General features: G+C 46.0%; 1 protein-coding gene across 2 annotated transcripts in view; it reads right to left on the reverse strand.

Annotated features, from left to right (window-relative positions):
- The window catches only part of RSRC1 (arginine and serine rich coiled-coil 1), a 106,786-nt gene that overhangs the window by 12,559 nt on the left and 66,288 nt on the right, over positions 1-27,939 (reverse strand). For both annotated transcript variants that reach the window (XM_088530469.1, XM_010227348.2), the window contains one exon: positions 22,888-22,939. In XM_088530469.1, coding sequence (XP_088386595.1) covers positions 22,888-22,939 — 52 coding nt within the window. The remainder of the gene's footprint in view (positions 1-22,887; positions 22,940-27,939) is intronic.

Below are 27,939 nucleotides of genomic sequence, written 5' to 3' on the forward strand. Positions count from 1 at the left end.
CAGCGCCCGCTGCTGCCGGAGCTTGCCAGGAAGATTTACAGAAGTCCGCTGCAAAAATCCATCGATTCTGCATTAAAATAGGCTGTCTTGCATGATGCTAACGTGATGCTAACGGGAAAGGCTGAAGCGATCTCCTCCCAGACCAGATATGGTAAAAACAGGAGAGGAAAGTGGTTTTTCAGGAGACGCCAGAGCAAGCAGATGATCCGCACAAAGAGGTTCCTGCAAGCGGCGCGCGGGGCGGACGCAGCCCTCAGCGATGGCCAATGCTCTGCAAGGCTGTGGGGTTGGGAAACTCACATCACGGCTGACTCTTCACATGTGTTGTGATTCAGCCGGTTATGTTTTCCCTAGACTTGTGCTAGGGCTTTTCCATCTGCAAGGAACCGCAGTGCTGAGCGTTGCTGCACGTGTGAGCGAGCTGCTCACCTGCACGCGGCTGCTGCTCCACGCACCGATTCTTCAACAGTTTCAAGTGTGTGTGACACATTTTAAGAAGAAAAGCCCCCCAACTCATGACAGACAAAGGACGCTGCACCTAAACCGTAGCCAGGAGGCCTCCAGCGCTGATCCAACAGACTCTAACCACTTCTTTCCTTTTTACAAACACAAACATTTTTGCACTCATAAAATATTCACTCAACTCATATAAAAATACAAGTACAATCCATTATTAATTTACAAGGCCTTATTTAATTTACATGCTGTTTTTCTCTAGTACCTTACACTCAAGGAGGCTGCTGGGAGCCCTCCCCATTGAACACTGCTACCCCGGCAGGCGCCGTCCGTCACGGCCGCTCCGGCGGGACGCCGGGGCCGCGCTGTTCCTCCCGTGGTGGTGGGCGACCCTCTGCGCACCGCGGCGTCCCCACGCTGCTGCCCGCCGTATGGCCACGGCCGTGCTCGTCACTCGGTGCCCATCCATCACTTTGTTCAAAGTACTGATGAGCAATTGGGCGACGGGTGCTTTGCCATGAATCCGTGTCTTGGCCCATTGGGGCCAATCCCGCCCTCAATCCAAGCTCATCCCCTTCCGAGCTTGGCCCTTGGAGGCGGCATCAGGCAGGGCCGTGGGCCGGGACGCCCCGCGGCTTCACCACCGAGTTTGTGCTCAAAACAACTAAGCCGATAATGAACCCGTTTTGTGATGCTGGCCTGAATCCTCCCCAAAACTGTGGTTTTCTTAAAAAAGGCTGTTTTTTCAGCCCACATTTCAGAAATAGAAGTGTGCAGGCCCTAATGGAGAAACAGCGTTTCATGGTGAGAAAGAACAACCAGCGTTTTCCCTGCTAGGGAAATAACCAATTGCTTTTTTTCCTCCTTGTTTTCGGTTCTAGTTACTGAACACCTCGTTGGTTGCAGGTCTCTCCACGTAGCCCAAGTGACACGCTGGATGGCACGTCCCGCGAGGGTACGGCACGCGTCGCTCCCGGGGACACGGGACACAATCAAACCCGCTGCATTCACCACCTTTCCCACATTATAAATTAGCCATTTTAATGGCCAGGCTGCGGGACATCAACATTTTTAAAGATGAGTGGCAGAAATGCTGGTACCAGGGACTGGCACCCACAGAAATTCAGTGGAAAGCCGGCAGTCCCCGCGCCTGTTCCTTTTGCGTGGAAGGTTCTTCAGATTCTTTCAGGAAAACTAATCTACACTTAACAAAATACTATCAAGTTGTTTCTTGAGTTTAAAGAGGTGAAAGTCAAAAGAAAAAACATTTACATTTTCATAGTGTTACTGCTATGGCAGTAGTAGTATAATCAGGCATCGTTAGTAAATCCTCACAGCCCCCATCATTCTTCCAAAACACTCGTGTTTTCCTGTGCAAAACTGAGGGCCGGATCCTGAGCAGTGTCGAGCTGCAGAACGCGCCGTCCACCCGGGGCTGAGCGAGTTTACTCCAGCTGCGGATCCGGCACTAAATACTTGGAATAATAATAATGAAGAAGCCTTAATAAGCAGATCTTGGCTAGGTACATCCATCTATTATTTAGTGCATTTCTAATTTCTATCTTTCTCACACACTGTTTCCCACACGAGTCTGATAAAAAATTCAACTGAAATATGTTTTAACACTAAGGATTAATTGGCTCAAATTGCTTCCGCGGCTCCCGAATCGCTGCAGTGGGTGCTATTAAATATTGCAGAGATTTCCCCCCTCTCGAGCAGGCTGCGCGTTACCAGCCTGGGCGTCTGCAGACAGCTCATGTTGCAGCCCAGACCCTCACCCAAACTGCAAATGAGCGCAGGAACATCTCCTAATTGGATGCAACTCTCGTCTCCTCCGGTATCTAGTTACAGAGAGAAAATTATTTCTTTGAATAAATCCATAATTTCCACAGGACAGAAGTGTTTTAATGGCATCTTCTACCTGAGTCGCTTTCCTTTGGAGAACAAGAGGACAGAAGAGCTTGGTAAAGGAAAAGGACACCGTGGAGTTAGAAATTACCCCAATCCATTGAAGGAAACGTGCTAAAAGAAACGCTGATGTCAGGAAGAGCAAAGAGAAGGGCGGCACCAGATCCTTAGGGCTTCCTTTTGGGCATCTCAGAAGCTCATAAAGAGTGAAAAAAGGAAAGAGCTTCAGCAATGCTGCCGTGCCACCTCCCAGCAAGCTGCCTCGACGCAGGGGCAAAGGCGCAGTCCTGAAATCAGATCTTCAAGCCCAGTCAGTTATTAGTATGCAAGAAAACCAGCTAAGGGGAAGGCTAATTATAAAATCCACAAAGTGTTAAAGCTTCTTTTCTGTAAAAAAAACTCCTAGCCAAGTAAGTCAGAAGCAGGGAAGCTGTAACACTAACTCAAATGGCCACAGAACATACAGGTGTCAGTCTGTTACTGCTGAACTGCACTGGGCAGTGATCAGCTCTGCCAGCAAGGACGCTTTTCCCAGTGCTTTGGTGGGTCCTGAAGTGCTTTTGCATCGTTTGCTTCAAAATAAACTGGGAGATTCCCCTGGAATCCCCGGCCCTGTTGTGCATCCGAGCTCTCCCGGGCCAGGCCGTGCCCTGTGCTTGTCCCATCCTGCTCGCGATGGGACCTGCAGCCGTTCAGGTCCCGTTACCAACTGCGTTTGGATGCGACAGTAGCTTTAATTCGCCTCTGTTAACCACGTGCTTACAAGAATGCCACTAATACATATAATTTCAGGAATAAGTGATGTTCTTTTGGCACGCGGTACTTATTCAACCCAGCAGGCAGTGAAAAACACCAGTTCTGAGGCAGGGTTCAGCAGCGGGGGACAGGGGACAGGGGACAGGGTTCACACCGGTGCACGGCGGCACGAGGCACAAACCCTGCTGCTCTTCCAGAGGGGGATGGAGACGGGACCTGCTCGGCTGCGGTCCGAAGAACTCCGTCCCCATCCCCAAAACTCAGGGGCCCCCAGCTGATTTCCCCAGATTTGCTCCTGGGCACTGGCCCATGGCTCTCACTTACCGGCCACTGGTCTTGTCTGCTGAAGAGTCCTCTTTGGCCACATGGCTGCACTTGACACGACCCATCGGCACAGTGACGTCTCCAGCATCGCGTTGTCCAAGGAACAACCGCTCGGATTCACTCGGATTCATTCCCCTGCTCTCTCTGCTGCTGTGAAGACCCCAATGCCATAGCAGGGCGGCCAAACGGGACTTCACATTCCCAAGTGACACCAGCGAAGGCGGCGCGGTGACCTGACCGCACGGCACGGGACATGGGCCACACACGGCCCAAGGGTGACGCAGGTGGCACCTACCCCAACTGACGAGCCCTGGAGCTGCTCAACACGAGCGCTCGCTAGTGCAGGAGAACATATGGATTTCCTTGGGTTTTGAAGAACAAAACTGCAAGCACTCAAAAGAAGAAACCTGAATAAACCTCAAAGACAACGGCTGATAAGGCACAGATTTACAGCTGTCTCCCTCGCCCAACCAAATCTGGCAGATTATCAGCGTTATTTATCATTTACAGCGTGTCTCTCCTGAAGGCACAGGCGAAAGGACGTGACTAAAGCTAATCCAGTTTAGATTGCAGATAAACTAAAGCACACGTTAGCGACCCGGGTTTACCTGGGCAAGTTCCCAGCATCCGAATATGGATGTCTAAGCACAGACACACCTGGGATGACTTTGCTCTCTACAGGGCAGCACGGATGCAAAGATGTTCTGCAGCTCCCCATAACACGGAGTTACTACAGGCTACCCGCACTAAACATAGTCACGTCAACATGAATGAAGTCCTCGACATAAAACTGCAGTTGTGATTACAATTACAAATGCAGAATAAATGCAAAGGTGATAAGGACTGGACAGTGAGACGCGCAGGCACCATGTTTCATACACACGGAAACCCTGCGGGGAACTTCTCAAGAGAGAAGGAACTTGGCTCACGACACGGTCACAGAGCACTGAAAAATCTTTGTGAAGAAACAGGAAAGCAAAAGATGAGAAAAGGAGGTACTGTGTGAGGAAGCAAACAGCAGCAGAACGAGGCAACACAAAGGCGCTGCGGGCCCGCGCGCCGGGACACGGCGTCCCCGCGGAGCGGACGCTTCCGGAGCCGGGCGCGGAAAAGCAGCGGGATTTACTGCGCCGTAACTGCAGAATCATACGACAGGCATCCAAAGGAACTTGACATCTGGCACCAAAAGGGGGAGTGTGTGTCAAGGCAAGATTTGTGCGGCAGACGCAGCGCCGATGCCAACACGCTCTCAATTACTCCCGATAGCCTTGAGAGCAGAACCCAGCAAACGGGGAGCTCCGCGTTACAGCCAGGATCCCATCCTGACGGCAAAAAATATGGGAAACTATACATTCCGAGCTTCTATCATTAACTCCTATAATCATTTACTGTACACGGCATTATTAAATATTCCCCCAGGATAAAAGGGGTAAATATATTGCTTAAAAATTCAGTGGCTGACTGTAAAATTTCATTGCAGATTAACTGATGAAGATGAAGAAATGCTGCTGAAAGCAAACAATTTATCTTCACTACACACAGCAGATCAGTCCTGGAACGAAGCCAAAAGCGATGTGGGTTTGAATTCAATAGCTACATTAAAAGAAAACTACACCCGCACTACACACCGCTCTCAACATCACTGAGTAAACAGTATGCTGCAGTCCTGGTTAAATAATTCAGAAAAGAATTCTGGATATCAAACATGTTTCTGAAGTATTACACGTCTTAATGCATTGCAAATAAATTCCTGTTTCTAAAAAATATCTATTAGTACCCATTAGGGCAAGTGGGAAAATAGAAAAATCAAAGACTCGAAACCAACAAAGGGCTGGTTTCTCGGAGAGGATTTAAGGAAGGATTTGTCATCAGCAAGAAAGTCACCTCCAAGGGCACGCATCTCATAATATACACTTGCATTTACACTCCCTCATCTGCAGCCTTGAGAGATTCCAACTGGCTCTCGTAAGTCTGGACAGCATAATTTTAGCAGAGACATGTGCATCTATATATTTAAACAGAGCTATAACAAAGTAATAAATAAATAGCATTATTCAACACCAGGAATTCCATAAACTTTCCCCAATTAGATTTCAATTCCAGGTAGCCTTAACTTACGAGCAGAACACTCTGCTAGGCCTGCCGCTGCAGATTACTCTAAGGCTGCATTGCACGTATTATTAAAAAATGTAAATAGTGTGAAATATGACGAGCTCAGTAAACGTCAGCGGCGCAGAGCTACAGCAGGAGCAAAGGGGTCGGTCCGGAGCGGCCTTGCCGGCGACGGCACCGCTCCCGCGCCGGGACGCGCTCCTGGCCGACACGAACCCCGTCCTGGGGCTGCGGCCTGGCCCTGGCTCCGTCCCGCTCCGCCTGCTCGCGCCGTGTCACCGCGAGCCGCTCAGTGCCGCGCGCCCAGGCTTGGCTTACATGGCAGAGCCCACCCAACCTGGTTGGGAAAGACCGTGGAGATCACCAAGCCCAAAGCCAACGGCGCCTCCTCATCCAACACGGCCTTCTCTGCCCCATGTTCAACTTGGGGCGTTCGCTCTGGCTCAGCGAGTGACCCGCATATTGAGGCCAAACCCAGGGCAGCGGTGACAAAAGCCAGAGGAAGGGGCAGTGTTTGGGAAACGGCATGACAGAGAGCCAGGGTGAGGTACCGGCTCCAAGGGCTGTGAGGTACGCTTAGAGCTAACTGTTATTTATACGGATTTACAGCAAGAGATACATATATCTCCAGCAAGCAGCCACTGAAGTTTCTCTCAACAACTCTTCAGAGACAGCTTTATTTAGAAATAACAGCTCAATTGCCTTAAAGAGCAAGCTCGAGAGCTCTTGCCCTGCTAGATGCGAGGTGAAATATTAAATAAAACCATCTAAAAAACAATGATGAAAAACGAGCAGCACTGTAAGCAGTTACACGAGTGGAGGATCTCATTGCTGGGGTGATCCAGGGCTTGTGCTTGCAGCTGCACTGCCCTGCAGACCCCGCTCCCGGCCTCCGCGCAGGCCGATGCCCCTGGCCCGCGCAGGGCTGATCCCGAGCAAAACAGTTTTGTGATTATTTTGCGATTATTTAACACCTCTCACTCACATGCTGCAAGCAGAACAACAAACAGAACTGAGGATTACACTGAGCTGCATTAATTACTGTTTGGCTGCGCTATTTGCTTCCCAGCTCTGCTTTTGCAACCAGTTTGATGGTAACATGCAACAAGCTCGTATGAAGAGTGAAGCCAGCTACAGGTTTAAGAAGAACAAGAGTATAAGTGTGAGAAAATAAAATATTCCTGTAGCTAGAAACAGCATACATGGCTCCTGTTCCATAATCACGGCTTTGCGACGGATGGGGGCAGCCCTCCGTCACGCAGCCGGGTACGTCCAAAAACAGGGAGGCTCCAGTTCCTAAACCCGTGGGTACTGCAGGAGCTGCACCGCGTAGAAACAAACACCTTGCAAGGGAGTTACTGGACTGGGGCAAGCTGAAGGTTTTCCAGTCAGATATCCTGGAGATTAGGAATTTGTTTGCACTGCAGCTCCGTACAGTGACTCCGTACAGTTTGAGAGAAAATGAAAGCCTGTAAATTAGTATTTATAAGATATGCGTATTCAGATATATTTAACATAAGGGGATAATACTGAGGATCACATCTCAGTAAGTTTTATTATTATGACAATAAGGAATTCTCCGACAAGGAAGTTATGGAAATTAGTGGTTTACTGTGCATATGTGTACTGGAGGATTCCCAAGATCAGTGCCAAGAAGATGCATCTGGGCCATCATGAACTGCTAAGCCCACCACTGATAAAAGAAATGAAGAAATATTCTTCAAAGCATGTGTCATAGTAACCTCCCTACTTACTCCAGTGGTTACCCAGGGCACTTCAGTTAGAAAGGAGAGTAAATATTTGTAAATCAGCTTTACGAGTTCACATTTCCTCAGACTTTCAGGTATCTGCAAAACCTGCTCTTTCATTGTAATCTTCTCGGGGTTTGTTTTCCTGATTTCATTTACTATGGCATTATTTGCTCAGAAATCCAATAAAACCAAGCGTTTAAAATAAGCGCGTGTGTTCTCATGGGGGGCTTTAAAGGCCCTTCCTCCTCGTCTCCTGCGTACTCGGCCTCACCTGGGGACCCCGCGTGCCGGGGCACCCCGGCCCTTAGCCGGGTCTGCTCCGGAGCTGCTCCGGCCGGGATGCGGGCGGCTCTCCGGGAATCCCTGCTCTTCCCGGCCCCGCAGGACAGCGCGTCTGCGCCGGGGCTGCGGGAAGCTCCAGGTGCTCATCCCAACTACAACGGACACCGCATTTGGAATTTGAAATCATCTGAAATTAGCATTTGAAATTATTACACACTTCTCGGAAGAAAGAAAACCCTAATGCCAAGTTTTCCATGCAAGCCACAAGTTTTCCAGCAAAAATTTCTACTTGGGGAAAAGAAAAAAAAAAAAAAAACTGCTTGTGTTATCACTGGGAAAAGAAAAAAAAAAAAAGCAGCCAAGCATTAGAGTCGCTGCTTCAACAAACTATTATTACATGCTTCACCAGTCCATTAAAGAAAGTAATTTAATCAGTTTGTATTTTCTCAGGAAAATCTCATTCAGAGAAATTTTATTGCCAGCTATCTAAATAGTAAATACTGATTATCCGCTCAAAATGAGTTTTTGCTTGCCAAGGGCAAACCCATTGCTGTTATTGTAGTGCTCTGTCAGAGAAACAAGAAGTTAAAAAGGTTATAAAGATACCATTAGCGTCATGGGACTGTCTTGTGAGGCCTCAAAAGTGCTTAGTAATTGAGGGCTTTATTCAAAGTGTATTAGCACCCGCAGGAACGGCACCGCCAACGCGGCGCTCCGGGCTCTCCGCTTGCAGCCCTGCACAATCCCGGAGCCGGCGGCGCCGAACGCGGCCGCTGGAGAACACGGCTCCCCCGCCGGCTGCTCCCGGCCTGCGCCTCCGCCTCCAAGGAGCAGCAGAAACGGGAAAATGACACCAAAAACCGCACCAAGATCCCCCTGCTCCACGGGAGGGCCCGTCGCCGTCCCATCCTCCTGCGCCACGTGAACCGATGCTCGAGACACCACTAAGTGCTCGAGGTGCTGCCGACAGTAGAGCACAGGCTGTTCTCAAGCTCATGCGTTCACGCTCGTATTTACAGCTAAAAGGAAATAAAAAATTACATCCCCATAGTGAAACACTTGCCCACCTCACCGCGCAGGCATTAAGGAGCTGCGGGGCCAAAGGTTTGCGAGGAGAGCGCAGAGCCTCCAAGCATCGACGGTGACGGCCTCCAGCAGCCTGCCCGAACGCAGCGATGCAGCGAGCTGCACGTCCCCTGCTGCAAGACAAAACGGGGTCAGCTCTGCAGCACGGACTGAGCGCCCAGCGATCCTGCGTGACCAGCGCGGCCGGTTTGGAAACACGCAAGAAGGACTGTCATAGTGAAAGGCAGGAGACTGGCCAGGGGACGCACACGATCCATAAAACGGAAGCGCCACAAGTTTCCCTAGCCGGTGAGTAAATAATGCTGCGGTTAAATTTATGTTTTGTGAAAAATAATTTGAACAACACACACAGGTAATAATTGCACTTCTATACCATAGCTCAAGAGGAGCAACTTAATATATTGTAGGATGATGACAGCACAACATCCTATTAGGATTATTTGTTTATTGCAGCTCTGCTGAGCTGACTGTTGGGGCTAAAATTTAACACGCTTTGGCGTCCTTCAGTTTGTTCTTCGGAGCTGTGCATGTTCTGTTTTGCTTTGAAGATGGAGATGAATCATCTACACAAACACATTTCTGAAGATGGTCAAGGAAAGATGTTTTGCTTATGTTAAAAAAAATAAAACAGAGGGTCTTTTCTTTAAGGAACTTTACAGCCCTCAATATTTGACAAAGCAATCTGGAATAAAACAAGTAGCTGCTGCATCAAGAACTCACTTTTTCTTCTCCCCATGAAATTATGCTGGAGTTTGCTCAAGCTGTTAACCCATGAAAAAGCCAGAGATTACTAGCGACGTATGCAAACATTATAGGGCAAATCCCTTAGATTTCTTCTCTGAGAAGGTTTAAATCCAGATTTGGAAAATGAAGTTGAACTTTCTATACAATTTATTCAAACTGGGCAGGGCTGACACAAAAGCTCAAAGGAAGGAGAATTTCTCTGAAACCCATTTCAATTTGTGCTTTGCAAAAGTGCAAGATCTAGACCATGTAAAGCTACACACTGCTGGCCAGAAACCAAAATAAAACTGTCAGCACAAATTCTTGCTTTGCATACTCTAATTTTGCACTCATTTGTCCTGATCAAGTGCCCACGTGAACAGTATCCCAGTTTTCCTCTCTTTCCCTTTCCTTCTTCATTTCCTACCAGCCGCCGGCCCAACCGCTCCGTGGACAAGTCTTCCCTCAATTTAACTCCCAGCCGTTTCACACTGCTCTGCTCTTCCAGAGTTATTTTTTCCTGCCCCTTAGTGTTACTGCAAACCAGGAGGAGCCTCAGGCTACACCCCACTGCACGTGACTCCACTAGGGATGCAAAGGGATGGATACTGCAAGTGCGAAGAACGATTTCCAAGATAAAATTCAGCTGTGCTTTTCCCAACAGCAACTGTTTTTTTTTTTTATATTGACATACAAATTAATAGAAACACTGCTAAAATACTGTTTATAGCACTTAATTTTCATTTAAATAATTGATCCTACACCTAATAACTTATTACCAATTCTCAGTGCAAATTGCTTCTATGAAACGGCCTGGTAGCACCTAAGCAGATACAGATACGCCTGCCTCCGCCCGCATCTCAGTGCTGTACGGATGTCAAGCAACCTAACAGGCACTATTTAACCTCCCTGACTACATTTAATGACACTGAGCTGAACATAAAGGGCCAGCTGGTGCCAGGGCCCCGCTGCTCCGGCCCCGCGCTCCCGCGCTCCTGCTCACAGACACTTGTTCCTCCGCAATGTGAGCGGGAACAGCCGCCCTTCGGGAAGGGACCAACCAAACCCCGGAAATCGGGGCCGGAGCCTTCCCCCTCCGCGGGTTTCTCACTTCGGGTCACAGCAGTGGAATCGTGATTTCACCTTTCTGAAAGGTTATTTCAAACATTTTGCTGTTTTCTTGCTGGGTGACCAGCACAAGCAGGATGGCTCTTGTTCAGGTCTCCCTACATAACTAAATAGCAGACAAGGAATTATTAGTTCAAAATGCCAAAGGCAAATAAAGTTCTATGCCGTTACTGCAAGGTCATTCATCACATATTTGGGCAATTTTTAGAATAAACTCCCTAAATGTGCCAGCACCATGAGCAGCGCTCAGCACACTGTGCAATGGTTGCTTGCTAGACGGTGCCTTTCTCAAAGCATTTTGTCACCAAAAGTTATTAACACCAAATACCCAAAGTTATTGATACACACAGAACATTGGGGGCTGAGAAGGCAGAAGTGGCGCTCGGTCCCCGACAGCCTGGAGCGGGCTGATCCCTCGCGGATGCTGCCGCGGGGGCTCCGCAGGGCCCTTCCCGCCTATTCCGGTTGCACAGGGGCAGAGCCGTGTCCCTAGGAAGACACGGCATTTATTTCTCCACAAAAAACATCCTGTTGCCCCTTTTTCCCTCTTTTCCCCTACCTCTGATATAGCACTGTATTACTGCCCCCGTAGATTTGTGAGCTTTTCCATTTAAAGCTGGAAACATCCCGGGGCAGCATCCAGGGAAAGCAAGTAGTGCCAGCTGTCACCTGCAAGGGCCATCGAGGATTTTGCCTTTCCTCTCAAAAAAGGATTAATATGGAATGGTGGCCTGCCACAAAAAGTGATGTACCAGATAAAAACTCTCTCTGTTTGGAGTATAACCAGTAACAAGTAGATCCAGAACTACAACTTCCTTCTAACACCGACATCCAACACGCACGTTGCGTGCGTGGCATAAAGAAGAGACCGCCCTGATGAGAACAGCAAACACGTTGTTTCCACCGACCGTGCATGCTACAACACTGCAGGAAGCTCCTCCAAACACCAAGAACACAAGTTGCTGCAGGGATCTACTTCCCACCACAGGAAGGGAATATTTAGCTCCTGCTCGCTTGTTCACATGCCTTTTGCACAGAGCACTGAGCACTTTTTGATTACATTTTGAAGGGCAAATGAGAAAATTTCGATAGCTAAAACTGAAAATGACCTCTCGTAATACTATTAGTTATGGTATTTAAAAGGATAAAACAAAGCCATCATATTATACAAGTTTATCTTAAAATCTGCTTTCCCAGAACATTCCCATAGGCAAGAGTTATTCATGTAAACTCTTTCAAAATAACCTGTGTATCTGAGCAACCGCTCCAGTAGAATTCTTTTTTCTGAATACAGATATTAAAAGGTCATAAAGCAAAAAGGTCATAAAAAAAGCACAAATTACAGGAAAGAAAACAGGCAATGCCTGTTTCTATAGAGGGCCTTGTAAGCATCTCCTCAGGACGTCTGTACCTCCTCATCACGCAGGTTCCCATTAAGTGACAGGCGTTCAGCCGTAGAAAGAGCTGAAGACAACAGTACCGTGGGGAAAAGGCATCTTTGTAAAACATCCACTACCCTATTTTAAGATTTATTCAGTCGGCACCTCATAATCATCTCTAAATCTAATGGGACATAAATGCATTTCATCACAGATGAAAATCTTCAGCGACCACTAAAATGAAAATCAAAAAATTATTACAATCTAGTAGTGTGGCTTGCAGCACGCATTAATCAGAAATCATAATAAATCCACATGCTTCGTTAGACAGCACATTAGTCAAACAGGTTTGTATGATAACGACATTGACTAATGGGCTCGGAGTTAGAAGGGTCAATCATAAACTCATCAAATGCTTCATTTAATTTCTTAATTTGGACAAACACAATTTGTTTATGGGAAAGATATCAGGTGTTCTTGAATGAATAATGGCTACAAAACCAAACTCCATTAATCAGCTCTTGATTACAAATGACTCAGAGATTGTTTGTTCTAATTTCATTCATTTGGGTCAACAAAGAAAACACAAGCAAACGAAACCATTTAGAAAAAAATAGCATGATTATTTCTCCACATTTAATAAAGTTGTGATAAATATTCTTCCAATAATTGCAATTCCAGAATTTTACTATGACGCTAAACATCATGCTTGGTTCAAGGGAAAACTCATCAATACGTAGGATTTAGGAGATGGGGTGGACACAACAGACGGGGCTGAGGCGGCCGGTGGCCACCGCTCCTTGATCCTGCAGAGCCCCCCAGGCCTCTCGCAGGTACAAACGTCACCAGCAACTTGGTGAAAAGGAGCAGGGTGGGAAGGGGCTGCGGGGAGGACGCGGCAACGCCGGGCGCGCGGCTCCGCGCTCCGTCACGGGGCCTCTCTGAGCGCGGCACGAAACCCAGGAGCGGATGGGGAGCATCTATCCGTGACGGGCGCCTCGGGAGGGCTCCCGTGACAGCCCGGGGAGGGAACGGGGACAAGGACATTTGCTCCTTTGCGCTTACTCCTCCCTTCGGCAGCCAAGACAGGTCCTGGCAAACACCACATGTGGAGCCGGGTCCGAAAGGCCCCGGGCGTTAAACACAGAGCTCCCCCCGCCAGGGACGGCGCCGCGAGACGCTGAGCGCAGGAAACCCCTTTACTGGGCACGTGGGCTGCAAACGCCAGCCCAAGCCTCCTCCCTTCCTCCTCCTGTGGAAAAGCTGGGCCTAGGGCTGCGACACAGGGAGGCTCCCACAGGAACGCGCGTTTCAAACGGAGGCACCTACACAGACACAAGGGCGAAAGATCACGTTAAATACGAGAAATAAAACATGCTTCTATCGCTATTAAGAGGCTGCAATGTTTCCCAAAAGGACCGCTTAAATAGAAAATATCCACACGACCACATGTGGTTTCTGCAGCCAAAATAGTGTGTAATTAAATTACTGGGCAAAGTTGCTAAATATGAATAGATATAAAACTTAAGCTAACGGAGAAATTGTCTTTGACTTAAGATCAATAGCAGGACTGCAAGATTCATCTGCACGTAATTAGCACACATATTTGCATCAAAATCACGTATACCATATGCTACAATATTCCTGAAAAATCCCATTAGTTAAAATGTAAGCATGAGATACTTTTGTTTCTTGGTAGCACAAAACAGAGCTCTTACAAAAATGCAACAAAAAGTAGAAATTCTAAAAGCTTTAGGATTATCCCTAAAAGCAATACTGTCCATTAACCACTGGAGTTGCTGTAAAGGCTGCTTGCAGGTTCCCTTTCTAATACGACAGCCCTGTTTATACCAAATCGGGGATATTCCACGGGTATTTTGAGGTACTTCTTAGTAATTACTCATTGGCTGCTGGAACTAGCAGAACACACACACTGAGCACTATTTCACAAAATAGCTCAAAGCATTCCTTTTCTCTCTTATACGGACCTAAAATAGGCTCATGTATGAATGGCTTTTGGACACCACTACAATCACATTTTAACTATCAGAATCGCTTTGTTTCAAATACATTTTATTCTCATTCCATATTTGTTTAATTCAAATTCCACATTTTCCCAGCAAACTTTAAAATGAAGTGGAAGGAATTATTGATTACTCAAGTGTTTACTTGGTCAGCAATGACAGAAAAGAACTGCACTTCAAAATCATGTATGCCTAAGGACAAGACCATTAATACGTTAAAAAACTACTTGGAGTAATGATTTCTTAAAATAGTGGTAAGCTTTGCATGCAGGAAGTATTGCTCTTTTAGTGGCCTAATGAGACTATGTAACTTTGCCAACAAATTAAGAGCAAGTAATGTATGAATAAAAATATTTAATGTCTAGCTGTATAAGCGTTTATGCCTAGCTATAAAGCTCCCTGGAGCAGACGATCCAGGTGAGTTCAAGCACTTTATGCATCTTTATAGAATCCAGTCTTAGTGACCTCCGACTCCGATAAAACACAAGTGGTTAACAAATTTATTCCAACACACATTTTCTTGTATTTCGTAGCATTTGCTACTTTTTGTCATAATTATTAACACAGCCCTGGCTTAGATCCAAGCACAGAGCCTGTGTGCATTGCAATATGCTAATCCAGCTCATCTCGGGGTCTCGTGGTGAAAACCAGGTGTGCGCAGCCTGCTTCCCTGTACCCATCCCTGCCTGGCTCTCCTCTTGCCTGGGACTAACCTAACACTGATGGGCGGTTATAGCTGAAACGCTCTGGGACGGGCTCTCAAACCACCAAGTGAAGAAGGGAGAGGGCAACTTTCCCAGTTACGCACTGAGACGTCTAGGTTTATGCTTCCGACCCCAGCCTGCGCCCACATTCCCGCTTCCAGAGCCATGGAGCGGCGGGAAAGGCGGCGAGCAGGGCAAGGTGGCGAGCAGGGCTGGCGTGAGCAGGTACTGAGCCCTACCGAGGCCGGGGAACAGCTGAAGCCCTCTCCAAGCAAACCACAGACAGCCCAAGGTTTCAGAAACAGAGGTACCAAGAAACCTCCAGGAGGAAAAGCCAAGCCCCTTGGCATTATAAATCAGCGTGGCTGAAGTTCTCCCGCGGTGAATCAAAGGAGCTGCTGCTGCTGCCAGCGGGCTCCCTCCGCGGAGGTTAACAGGGAGCCGCAGGAGACCGAGCGGGCGGCCCCGCTCACGCCGCGGCACCGCCGGAAAACCGGCAGCACGGTGGGAAGTTCAGCCCGGGAACGAAGCAGCTTCAAAAATACTACTAATATGCCAACTCGGAGTGATAAATATTAATCAGGCTTGTCTTCTCCGCAGTCCTCAGGGCTCTGGGAATTACTAGATGTAAAGGCAGGAACCACAATCAAGTCCAGGAAGGTATCTGATATGGATTCAAAGCTCCTGCAGCCTAATGAATACAGTATAATTTTCTTTCTTTTCTTTTAAACATCTATTTCAAATACATTCTTGAGAAGAACATTTCATTCTGGAAATCTCTGTATCCTGCAGAGCTTGTTCCAAAGTGCTCTTCCTGCTGATGTTGTCAGCTAAATTATTTTGGACACTTGGAAATCTGTTGATTGAGTAGGAATCAGCAGCTGACCTAGAAACTCAGAGAGCAAAAGCAGGAGAATTGGGTTCAATAACTCCGTAACTAAGTGACTTTCCTAAATACGCTAACTTTCAGAGGATAAAGCCTCCTATTTTCAAACATGCGCCCACACAGAAGGATATACTAGGAAAACACTGGAGACCACAGGCGGACACGGAGATCAGTCTTCGGACCCCTAGAAGAAGGATGGACTCGCTGGGGTGCAGGAGATCACCGGGCCTGGGGCGAAGCCAAAGCAGCTCCGGAAGGGGCTGGGACAGCCGTGGAGAGGGCAACCAGGCTGCCGGCTCCTGCTTCGTGGGTGATTCCAGCTCATCGGGACAGGGACACTGGGATCCTCACAAGTGGGTGCCGAGTCGCAGACGAACCAGACGGCTGCAGGATTCTCCGCCCTGCAGAACCACCTTCTTCTGGCAGCCACCTCTCATCAGAGCTCCAGCAGGAACGCCAAGCCCTAACCACGGAGCTCCTTACCCACTGAGAGGCCACGAGCATTCCCTTTCTCCCCACAGTAGATGTGGTCTTTCATTAGTCTGTTCATTAGGCAACTCTCTTCAAAACTCGAGAGGAGCCGATTTCTTCTTCAGGCGCTCTCCAAAAGAATCCCGAGCTACAGGCTATTTGCAGTAACTCCAGAAAAAACAAAAGGAGAAAAAAAGGCTGTAAATGAAACTGCCAGAATGACAGAGAAGTGAAGTGAACTCCCCCCTTGGAGCCGAGGGGGTCTCCTCCGGTGCGTGTTCTCCAGCTCCGCGCGCTCTCCTGCACAACAGCCCTTCGGAAGGGGCGCGCGGGGCAGCGCGAGCCAAAGGAACGGGAACGCCGCGACGCGCCGGCCGTGCCGGGACGGGGACCGGCTGCGAGGAGGGAGGCTCAGGGGACACCCACGGCCGCACACAAGGACACGGAGCCAGGACTCGCTGCCTGAACGGGAACCTTCCACTACAGCAGCTAATCCAGGCTCCCAGCTTAGCTCTAGACCAGCTGTACAGGGGATCTTAAATCTCGAGCGCCTTGCACCAAGGCTTGGCTTATTTGGTCTGCCGTGTTCGGGGGGACTATTTGTTCTCCATCTGACATCTTTGCTCACAAAGTAAGGAAATTTTATAAATGGAAGCAAAATTGAATCATCCAAAGTGTCAGAAGACATTACTCAAATCAACAGTTTGACAGAAAGAAGAATTTCATTCTAGCTCCAACTGGGCACACACCAACCATGCTGACCTTTTCCAATTTTCATCAATTCTTAAGTTTGTTAAGATGTATTAATTCTTATAATAGTTAAGGGAAATACTATTGAAAATCCTATCTGAAATATTTTCCACAAAACAGGTAAAATCCTTTGTGCACACATGCAAGGTTTTTACCAGGCTGGCTGAACTCATCTGCTCATCAGAAGCTCAGTACAAGGCTATCAAATTTCCCATGAGCAACATACTTCAAAATATGAAAGCCACAGCCAAAATAAGGAGCCAGTAAATGTTTTATAAAATTTATTATTTAAAAATAAGTACCCATAGAAAAGACCTGCTGCTTATTGCCACCTGCCTGTCTTACTACTTTGCATAGCTAGAAAAAAGCAAAATAGAAGCCATCCTATTTAACTAAGCAGTTTTTATTAAAGTAAAAGAAAAGCAGGAACCTACAAAGTAGCAAGTGATCCTATTAGTTCCACCAGACTAAAATCATACAGTCTACGTATGTGGTCCTTTCGGCCACATCTGTTATGAGCCATTTTGATACCAGAGAGTAGAGAATATTTGACTGTCTATTTATCAGGAGACATGAGCACAAATTAGGATTTTTGCCTCCCCAAAAGGACATATGACAATGGCTAGCTAAAAAGATATGCAACAACTGTTATTACACTTACACTTGCATTTTTACAACAGCTAAAGCCAGCGTACCTGTTATATTCCATTATTTTCTCTTTAAAGCATATGTAAAACCGCAATAAAGATGCATGGTACAAAATTAAACGAGGCAATCTGATAGCATAATTCAAAGATAATGACTAAAATATCCAATATCCAGAATTGCTGTCAAACAGATCTGATAAATGTTAAATGCTTATGATTTCTATTCATCAATTTTTAGCATATATTGCTAATGCCACATTAGTATCTCGATTCTGAAGCCTCCTTTAAATAAACCCGATCAAGAATTCCTTCCACAAAAACGCTCTATTCTTGAATGTGCTTTCACCAATAGATTGAAATGCAGATTCCCAAAATAGATCAGTCACTTTTTTCAACTCTGGACCTTTGAAAATCCAGATCAATTGCCTTTTGTAATCGTCTTTACACAGAGAGCAAGAGAGCTCTACTCATTGCTGGAGAAAAATTTACAGGCTACTTTGGCAGGAGCGGCAGGACCGATGGCTCACGACGCCCATGCGCTGCTTCCTATGGACACGTCTGCACTCGGAATATTCACCCGCGTTTTAAACTTCGGGATGCATGGGTGCCTTGTAACACATTTTGGCACAAACAACCTGCTTTGAAGGTTGCAAGTTTTCTCTTAATTTTACCCGTTTGAGTGAGACCGGATTCGAGTTCCTGAAACTTTTTTTTTCTGCAAACGAGCGAGAAGAGGGAGCAAGTCGCTAGCCCCGACGCGAGCCCGGCTCCGCGGCTCGGTAATGAAGTCTGGGAAAGCAATCACAGACACCCAAGTGGTTTGGCGAGGGTAAGTGACAGAAGCTCGGCTAAATCCTCTGTTTACACTGGGGATTAGCGGGTGGATTGTGCGCGGCAAACTGAGCTGCCCATGGTCAAGGGAAGCTGCTCCGCGGCAGCCCGTGGGGCACCGCCACAAAGGCCGGTCCTGGTAGGAAGTGACCCAGAAACGCAGCCCCGCGAAGGATTTGCACAAAGCCAGGCTGCCTCATAGAAACTCCATATGACCATTAACTGGCCTGCAAGGCCTGCCAGGAGGCCTAATTACAGGTCTACAGAGCCCACTAACAAAAGCTGGAGAGCTTTAGCCTAGGGATGATCTGCTTTATACTGACTTGAGAGAGTCCATATAGAGCGACAAAAAGAAAGAGGTTTAGCTTTAAAATTCTCCCAAGAGACAAAGCATTGTAGCTCGGTCTGCAAGGCCCACATGCAACGTACTTCAGATGGGCTTAGCCATCCCACCCTCTCCAAATTAACATTCAACTACTGCCTGCTTAACATCTGCTCAGACGGGGCAAGTTGCTGCGGCAGTGCCAGGCGATGCTAAAAAGGCTCTCTTGTATCCAAATATGAAGAAGGATAAGTAAATACAGTCGTGTAAATATAAACGTGCAACTGAGGCCACCAACATCGACCAAGCAGCGGTTTTTTAAAGCCCAAACCAGTCTCCGTGGCAATTAAAGTGGAGTGTGTCTGCATCTTCAAATATTGCCCTGTTTAATCAGAACAAAGATACTGACATAAATTTACACTAACAAAGAGAACAGTTACTTAAAGAGCAGAGCAAAAGCAGCACAAACGGAGACCACGGCAGCAGTATGTCACCGAGCACGAAGACAGCCGCGTTCCCCCGCCAGGAGAGCAGGATTTTAGCCACTTTCCCCCAAAGAGGGACACCCAGGCCCCAGAGGCAGCAGCTAAAATTAAGCCCACTTTTTTTTACTACCTTCTGTATTTGAGCTTTCAGAGCGATTGGTGGCTATTTCCTACACACGTATCCAAGTTAGGCTCTAGAAGCAGCTCTTGTCATACTGAACACATCTCCCATTCCTCCTGAAGCTGCAGCTGACGAGGAGGCTGCTGGACATTCAGCTTCCCCAAACTCGAGCATCTCTGGTGGCAGAAAGATTAGTGAAGAGTGAAGGAGGCCAACAGCCTCCCATTAACTTGTACAAACCAGGGCCGTTGCGCTAGAGCAGGGCTTGGGAGAGCTGAGACAGTGAAGGCCTCTTCAAAACCCACAGCTCTAAACACACAGCATAGGAAAGTATTCAATACACAACTTTCCTCCTCTTGCTTAAAGCCACAGGGATATTCAATTTCTACATTTTGAGCATAATTTCCATGTCAATAGATTGATGTGAAACAAACTTACACTCTCGATGAGAGATCACACAAGTGTCTTCAGATTGAGAAGACAACCCTTCCATTTAAATTCTCCACTGAAACACCAGAAAAAGAATAAAGCAAAACATGGACTATCTATGCCTTTTTCTTTTCATTTTTTGCTTTTTTACTTGACCTTCTTTTGGGAATTGCATCCTTTATACAGTGTCTTGCCTCTAATGACTCTTGTATAGCTACTGCGGTTGTGTGCGGTATTTGCCATGAATATAGGGTTAGCTCTTTTACTATCCTGATTCACATGAACACAAAACAACCCGTTTTTAGACTGAAATTCCCTATCCTTGGAGAAAGACGGAGAATTTTCCTTTTTAAATTAGAACAAAATACCCTCAGACATTCTGAACTCTAATAAAACAAAGACCAAAAGCCTTCTCTCAAAAAACATGCACCTATTCTGCAGGAACTGAACCCCTGACATCAATGCAGTTTTCCCTGATCTCCATATGCTTCAGGTACTGAGGTGAGTTTGAAACCAAACTGTTTTCAGCAATAAAGAGCTGCTCCTGAGCAAGCTTAGGTGACCTGGCTGTTTTCATTCCCACCTAGACCCACTCACAAGGGCCACACTCCTCATGTGGGTTTCGTGTAAACTACTGAAAATGCCTAAAGGTATCACAGAACAATTCTGGGATGTTTATGAGGCATAAAGACTCGTGGATCCAAAAAACCTGAAGAATTGTAAGCTTTCAGGTGAATATGCATGTATAGATGCGTGTGTAAATGTACATATGTAGACACAGACTTACACTCCAGTTGTTTTATTTACTGTTTAAATATAGGCAGAACCACAGAGGGACTGAGGTCACCCGAGTCCAACCCCTGCTCAGGCAGTTGGGGATTTCAGGTATCTCCAGGGAAGGAGACCAAGGATAGATAAAGGATACACTGAAATTTAGACTATTTGATGGGGCTAAGCAAAAGAGGAACTTGGTTAGTAAAATAAATTAATCCAATCCACTAAATGAATCCATCGTCATCTCTGGTGAACAGCACACGATAAACTTCAAGAGTATAAAACATATAGAATATCAAATATAATCTTGGAAGAGGCTAAAGCAAGCTACAAAAGCCATCAGACAGTTTGAAGTTAAAGTCAAACTGCTCTCACAACAAACATATAGAGAAATAGCTTGTAGCTTAAGCATGTTAATAGTTAATATATTTTGTAATATATCTTATATATCTTACAGTTAAGGTGCTCTTGTGCTATATTTCTGTTATGTTTAGCCAAAGGCATTTCCATAATACCAAAAAACAAAATATTTGCTAAATAAGCCAAGTAACCTCTTCTCAGTTAATACTTTCAAAGTATAGTAAGATAAGGAAATCTTCCGAACAAAACAAACAAATCTGAATACAAACAATGCAGGAGTAGATTACTATGAGGTATTAATGAAAGAAATGTCATGGGAAAGGAGTTGGAGAAGCCAACGTAGAAGCATTTCCCCAGGGAGGAACAAAGACGTGACCTTCCCAAAGGCCTCCCCAGCGCTCAGGGGCACTTGGAGCTGCTAAGGTGAAACTGGTCTGTGTCCGTGTCTCCAAAGGGGAACAGCGTTACCAGACAGTACGAACGTGGCACCGGCTGTGGTTGTCACCCCAAATAATGGAATGATGCATTTCCTACAACACTTACCTAGTATTCAACACCATAACATATAAATACGAAAATAATAATACGAAAATACCACTGAAAATCAAATTAGAAGCTGGTTCTAAACTGTTGAGTGATTATTATTCTGAAAAGTTAAACCAACAACTTAGTATAAAAAGCAATGCTTTTAAAACAATTTTACATTACCAGAATGAGATATGTTTCTGCTGAAAACACCTGCTCAGTAATGTTCTGGTTTTATTTATTTACTTATTTTTAATGTAAAGATAAAGAAATTGGCTTATTTTGCAATGCATAAACACAGAAAAAAAGGAATATATAGGAAAAATATTAAAATTACCAAAACTGTCATTGCATCAATTTAATAAAAATTCAATTTAATTAGTTAAAAACAAGATTGACGGAAGGAGAAGAGGATCATCGCATAAATGCATAAGATTACCAGCACTTAAATAAAATCAGAACAGAACTTTTTTCTATGTTTGAAATGTTAAGAGAAACAAACAGATTACATCTCGAGTTATTTATGACCAGTTTGCACCTTCAATCTAAGTTTGAGAGTCCAATTGTGAAATTTTAAATTAAAAAGTGTCACAGGCATTTTAAATGTTTTTGGAAATTTCCGGGACCCGGGTCATGATGATATATAACTCACAGATATCTTTTATACATTTCCCAGGTGTTAAATTAAAAAATGAGGTGTGACAGATGTGAGTAGTATAAACAAATCGTGCTTTTTTTGGTCCGTGCTGTCACATCTATTTTATAATTATATGCTTCAAAGATTTATTAAAAGTTATGGAGAACAATGAAGGTATTTGAAGCTGTACAATATAAAGGGCTAGATGCATTTTTGAAAAAAGAAATTCAGAAATATCAGAAGATGCATTTCCCTTTCAAACAAAAGCTTTCCAGAAGAGAAAAAATAAATAAAAAATGATATGTCTGGAAAGTAGCCATTTATAAATTAAGAATATGAATATTAGAACCTAAAGCTGAGCTAAGGACCAAAAGTCATTACAGGTAGGTATTTATTACCACATGTATGACATGCTGCAAATCTTCATTTTTAGGGACAAACCAACAAAGTTTTAACGGAAAAGTGAAAATAGGGAACAGAAGGTATAGAAACTAATCACAAACACTACTCCAGGCTAACGTTATAGAGGGGTAAATGATTATTTTTAATGATTTTAAGATAATGGGACGCCCCCACAGCCCCGTCCGTGCTTTACAAACAAAGCCGTGTCATTATTCACCCCGTGCTCACACGCTCATCGCGCCGGGACGGCAGCGTCGGGCCCTGGGCGATCCTGGGCGCTCGGCTCCAACGTGGAGCCCACGGGCAGCGCAGCCCATGGAGGGGAAAGGCTGCTACCACCACATCGAGACCCAGGCCCTTCCCACAGGGCTTCGGACACAACGGGCAAACGCAGAATCCCTCCAATTCTTAGTTATATTGAAGGTGTCCAAATTCAAAAGAGTTGGTCAGATACAGTGAGCACCTTACCTTTCTTCTTGCTGCTCCCAGGCAAAGATAACACTGTGCAAAATGTGTTTCCGTGCAGTTCTACCACCTCACATAAGTACATATGTGCATATGCAAGAATTCAATGCCATGCAGGGAGAGGAACGCGCTCCCGGGGCCGCGCTTACCTGCCGCCTCCAGCACGAGCTGCAGCCGGGCCTTGGCCTGCTCCGCCGGGCTCTGCAACGACAGCGCGAAGCCTCGTGAGCGCTTTGTGCTCTCAGCACCGTCCCGCCGCGCGCGCAGCCTCCCCCCGCACGGTTCCTCTCGCCTTGGTGGCTATTCCTTCCTTTCCTTTACTCCTTTGCGTTGCATCACCTCAACCCGTAGCTCGAGCAGCTACTTGGCAGGGGAGAACGGGTTTGTTGCTGCTAGACCAGCTTGGAGAGCGCTCCGTTACCCCACAGCTGCTGGTAGGAGCGCAGTAGACCTAGACCTTCCACCACGAGTCATTAATCCCTCGACAGAGGATGAGCAGTTCTTAAATTACAGGTATTAGGTTGGGACAGAAAGTGCTTCTCCAGCTGGAGGCCAAAGTGCTCAGAAAACGGCCGCAAATTAATTAACACAAAAATCACCATCAGGAGCCTTAAACAAGCCACGCCAGCAGGCGAGGAAGGTCTGCATAGGAGGCTCATCCCCATTGAGGAGGCCATTCAGGGACACGTACCAGAAAGGCCCTCAGGAGACTGAAAAATGGAGAAATGATTGGTGTAGAAAACCCTGCTGTAAGGATCTTCCACGCAAGAGTCATTAAACACACAGGCATTAATATCCCAAAACAGCAACTGGAAAACAGCTGTTGTCTATAGGGCCGTGCAAGGACACTGAGGCAATGCTGGAGGACAGGGAAAACGCCACGCGGAACGGAGACTTGGTGAATTCCCAAGGGTGAAGAGGGAGCACCAGCACAGGAGCAACCACAGGGGCAGCGCCACGGACAGGCTGTCATGGGGTTCAAGGTGGGAAGGAGCTTATTTCACTAGAAAAGTACACCCCAAAAACCCTGCTGGAAACACGGCCTGTGTCATCAGCCACCAAAGAGGAGCAGAGATGGGTTAGCACCTGCTTTAGATTGCCATTAGCATCCGCTTAAGACAGGAAAGCACAAACTCCTGCAAATCAAGTCTGTACAATTAAATCATTAAAAAGTGTGCAATTGAGGTGTATATCCAAAGATATTCCAGGGATTAATCATTATTATATTTCAAGCAAACATTTGATTATACACATTCAACTTTTAACGCTAAATTCTTTAGGAACATGTAGCACATCCTTTTAAAATTGTATTTGTACACAGCAAGCCTACTGTACTGCAGCACTGGACCTTCCTTAAATAGTATTTCTAATGAAACAACTGTGCTAAAACCAGTGTCTCAACACTTGAAATTTGGTGCTTATTGTTTTTTTAAAAAAATATATACTGGTTGGGAATAGCTTAACTGCAGGACTCATCTCTCTTACAACATATCTAACAAAATGCCTAACAAACCTTGATGTGATGGTGATCAGTTTGCATGTATTTTACACGAATGTGTTTTAGCTTTGCATTTGATAAACGCAAACCCTGCAAGCCGTAAAGTTTTCTACAGTTCTACTAACAGACATGAGTGACAACCCCTGAGCGCCGTGTTCTCCCCCTGCAAACACGACTGACACTGCCTGGCTGTATTACCTGAGCTGTCCAAAGTTATAATTAAAGCTTTTCCCTAACCTTGCAGGAGGGCTTTACGATATCAGATTTGTTTGACAAAAATAGAGCAAGGCCATAACTGAGGAGATTTCCCACTTACTGGTACAAAGCAGATTTTCCCCTGCACACACAGGCGGCCTCTGCACTGTGACATTAGCAGACGATGCAGCTCAAGAGCCCCAAGCAGCAGCCACAGGAGACTCAGCAAATAAACCCTTACTAGATAATCCCACGGATGGTTTTCAAAGCCAAGCAAATCCATCCTCCTGTTTTCTTTCCAGCCTACCACCAATTTCCTAGAGACATTTACCTAGCTCTGCCCACCTCTGATAAACCAAAATAAGTTCAAAAAAAAGTAAAAGAAAGAACAAAATGACAAAATGTACGTTTCCTAGCAATTTGGCTACTCAAAACAAGTGGGGATCCCCTTGAAGTTACGGAAGCAGCTTGGAGCCAAGGGGAGCACAGAGCAAACGGAAAAACCCATCTCGTGCATCCGTTCAGTCTCTTCTAATACACAGGTGCAGGAGCTTGGAAAGACAAATAAGTTGATGCTGAAGCGCCAGAATCTTTAATTAAGGGATGAGAAAAGTAGTAATCCAGGCACGGAAGATGGGGAGACCAGGAGCTGTGAGCACGTGCAGTGGCCGTAGCACGGAGCAGGGTGGCCGCAATGCTGACAAATGCCACGCAGTGCAGCTGGGGGGGACGTGTCACTCGCGACGAGCGGCGTCAGGGCAGGCAGCACTGGGGACAGCTGGAGAGAGCTCAGCGCCTGCCCGCAACGAGAAGGACGCCCAAGAAATGAGAAAAATTAAGCAGAGAGCACAGCTATATAATTTCATTTTAATCTATTCCGTACGTCGGTGCCCTGCCTTCATGTGAAATATTATATATCCCAGCTCTAGTAAATCTGTCTCAACAGGAAAAGAGCAAAGAACAGCAAGCCCAGCTATCCTTGAAAAGGAGTTTGATCTCACTCAGAAAAGGACCAGGACACGTTTGTTTGGCACAGCAATGACTGCAGCTTTTCTGGTCCACCTTTCATCACTGGGAGATGAAAAAGACAATAATTATAAAAGAAACTGAAAACAGAGAAGTTATTTGTATCACGCAATACCTCACAAGAGCAAACAACCTATAAAAAAAGAGACTGAGATGCTGTAAAGCTCATCTTTGCCTTACATAAGGCAAGGAAACAGAATGGAACTGAAGGGTGGCAAATTCAAAATTCATAGGGGAATGTTTTATTTCTCATAAAAACTTTCTGCCATAAAATATCAAGGAGAAGAATTCATAATAAGAATTAGTAATTTTCAAACCAAAGCAGCGTATCTGGCATTATTTGATCTAAGCCCCTATTTTTTCAGAAAAAAATCGGCTTAAATTATTGGATCTTAAAGTGATATTATTTGTCTAATTTGGTGGTGCTTAAAACACTCAGACACAGGCTCCAATAAGACCAAACCTTCTGCCCTACCCGTTTCAAGAGCTGAATCGTTTGGGATTCCTGTGGGAATGTATAAATTAGGAAATTTCTGTTCAATAAAATGATGCTATTTCCTTTACAAAGAAGATTTTTTTCAAGGCTCGCTTCCTTTCCCGAAGCATCCTCCTGTTATATACAGTAGCTGTACAAAAATGCTCAGGTAGCTAACATGAAGCACAAAAAACAGTATTTTATTGACACTTACATTCCTCCTCTTATCAAGGACAGAGTTTGGAGAAGCAAATGACAACAAAAACTACAACAAACTACAACAACAACTTGAGGAACTGCCTTACGATCCCTGAGCAGCACAGGGGGAGCCACCAGCAGCCATAGGCAGGAATCATTTTTCTCCTGCAAAAGCCCTGTTATTTCCCTACTTTAGATAAACAGCCTAAAAGGATCAGAAAGCATTTTGAGCTCAAGTAACTGTTCATATTCCATTTCCTAAAAATTTCATACCCCTCTATGGACCTCTGGGCAACACCCACCAGCTAGGGGCTAGTACAGATTATTAAAACATTCCCTTACAGCACTGAGATAGGAAGCAGCATGATAGAAATTCTGGTCTTTGGTAATTGTATAGGACTGACATTTATGTGCAATGCACACGAGTTATAATTGGAGAAAAATAATGTAAAGCATAGAATAACAATATCTGTCTATCAAACACTCAGATGTTTTTGGCCCTTCCAGAAAAACACCCCCACAGCATAAGCGACACGCTAGATAGGAAAGGGCAATCATTATCAAAAAAAAAAAAAAAAGGAAAAAAAAAAAACAAAAAGAGGAGCCAGAAAAGGCATTTTTCTCTTTAATGCATGTAAAGGCCACAGAAGGAGCGTGGCTAATGATGAGAAGGGGAGATTGAGCAGCCAACGCGGCGCGCGCGGGAGGGCTGCGCCCTGGCCAAGAGCTCCAAGAAACTTCTCCAGGCAGACGGACAGCCCGGTCCTTCCAGCCCTGCCGGCATCGCGGCATCGCATTGCAAAGGAAAGGCAACCAAAGGGCCTAAACATTGAAAATCAGGGTCCTGACAGGAGACAAGTTTCCTGGTGTAACAATAAAGCCATAAAGCTCATCAACAACTCAGTGAAATGTTCCTATTAGTTAAAAAGCAGTAAAAAATGACTGTTTCGGTTATATGTTTTGCACCTGACTGAATTTTCCACAGAACAAGAAGATCAAAGCGGGGACACGTCAAGCAAACGCTTGGACACGTCCGTCTCTCGGAAGGGCGGGACACCGAAAACCCCGGTCCTCTCCGAGGCAGGATGGAAGCGCCGGGACGCGGCGAGCCCGACGCGAGGCTCCTCCGGACGCGCAGCCTCCGCCCGGAGCATCCCGCTGCTCCCGGCCGCTGCCCAAAGCGGAGCTTCCAAACCAGGCAGCCGAACATCCCGGCACCGCTCCGGGGGCTCCGGCACGTCCCTCCCTGCACGCCGGGCCCAGGCGCCTCGGAAGAGCTGCAAAACATGGAGTGTTATCCGCAGGAAAGTGAGGAGGGAAAGACGGGAAAGCGGCCTTCGTCCTGGGCACAGCAAAGGGCCTCACTGGCCACCTGGAGAAACATGTATATAGCTGTAAATAACAGCCCCTAAACGGCAAGGGCTGCTCTATCTGAGAAGAAAAAAACACTGAAAATGTTAAACTCGTGGAGCAATAAAGTCCGCATTAATTCCCAGATGAGAGAAAGCAGAGATCTCTATTCAGATTTTTATTAAAGGCCAGAAAATTACCACCAGCCCATTTATTTAGTGATCTATAATATCATACTAGATGTGCAATTTCACTGAAATAATAACCAAAAAAAAAAAAAACACACCAAAAAAAAGAAAGATTGTGTGTCCATAACGAGAAGAGGTGAGAAACACATTTTGTACCAACGTTTTTATCTGGTCATTACAAATGCAAATTCATGTATTTTATAATGTAGCCTTGGAAAATCATCCAGATTACAAATCATCGAGCACACACACCTGGACCTCAGCAAGACAA

The sequence above is a fragment of the Tinamus guttatus genome, unplaced genomic scaffold (genome assembly GCF_059628265.1).
Source record: "Tinamus guttatus ecotype Peru unplaced genomic scaffold, ASM5962826v1 Tinamus_guttatus_pri_ptg000376l, whole genome shotgun sequence".
Taxonomy (NCBI): Eukaryota; Metazoa; Chordata; class Aves; order Tinamiformes; family Tinamidae; genus Tinamus; species Tinamus guttatus.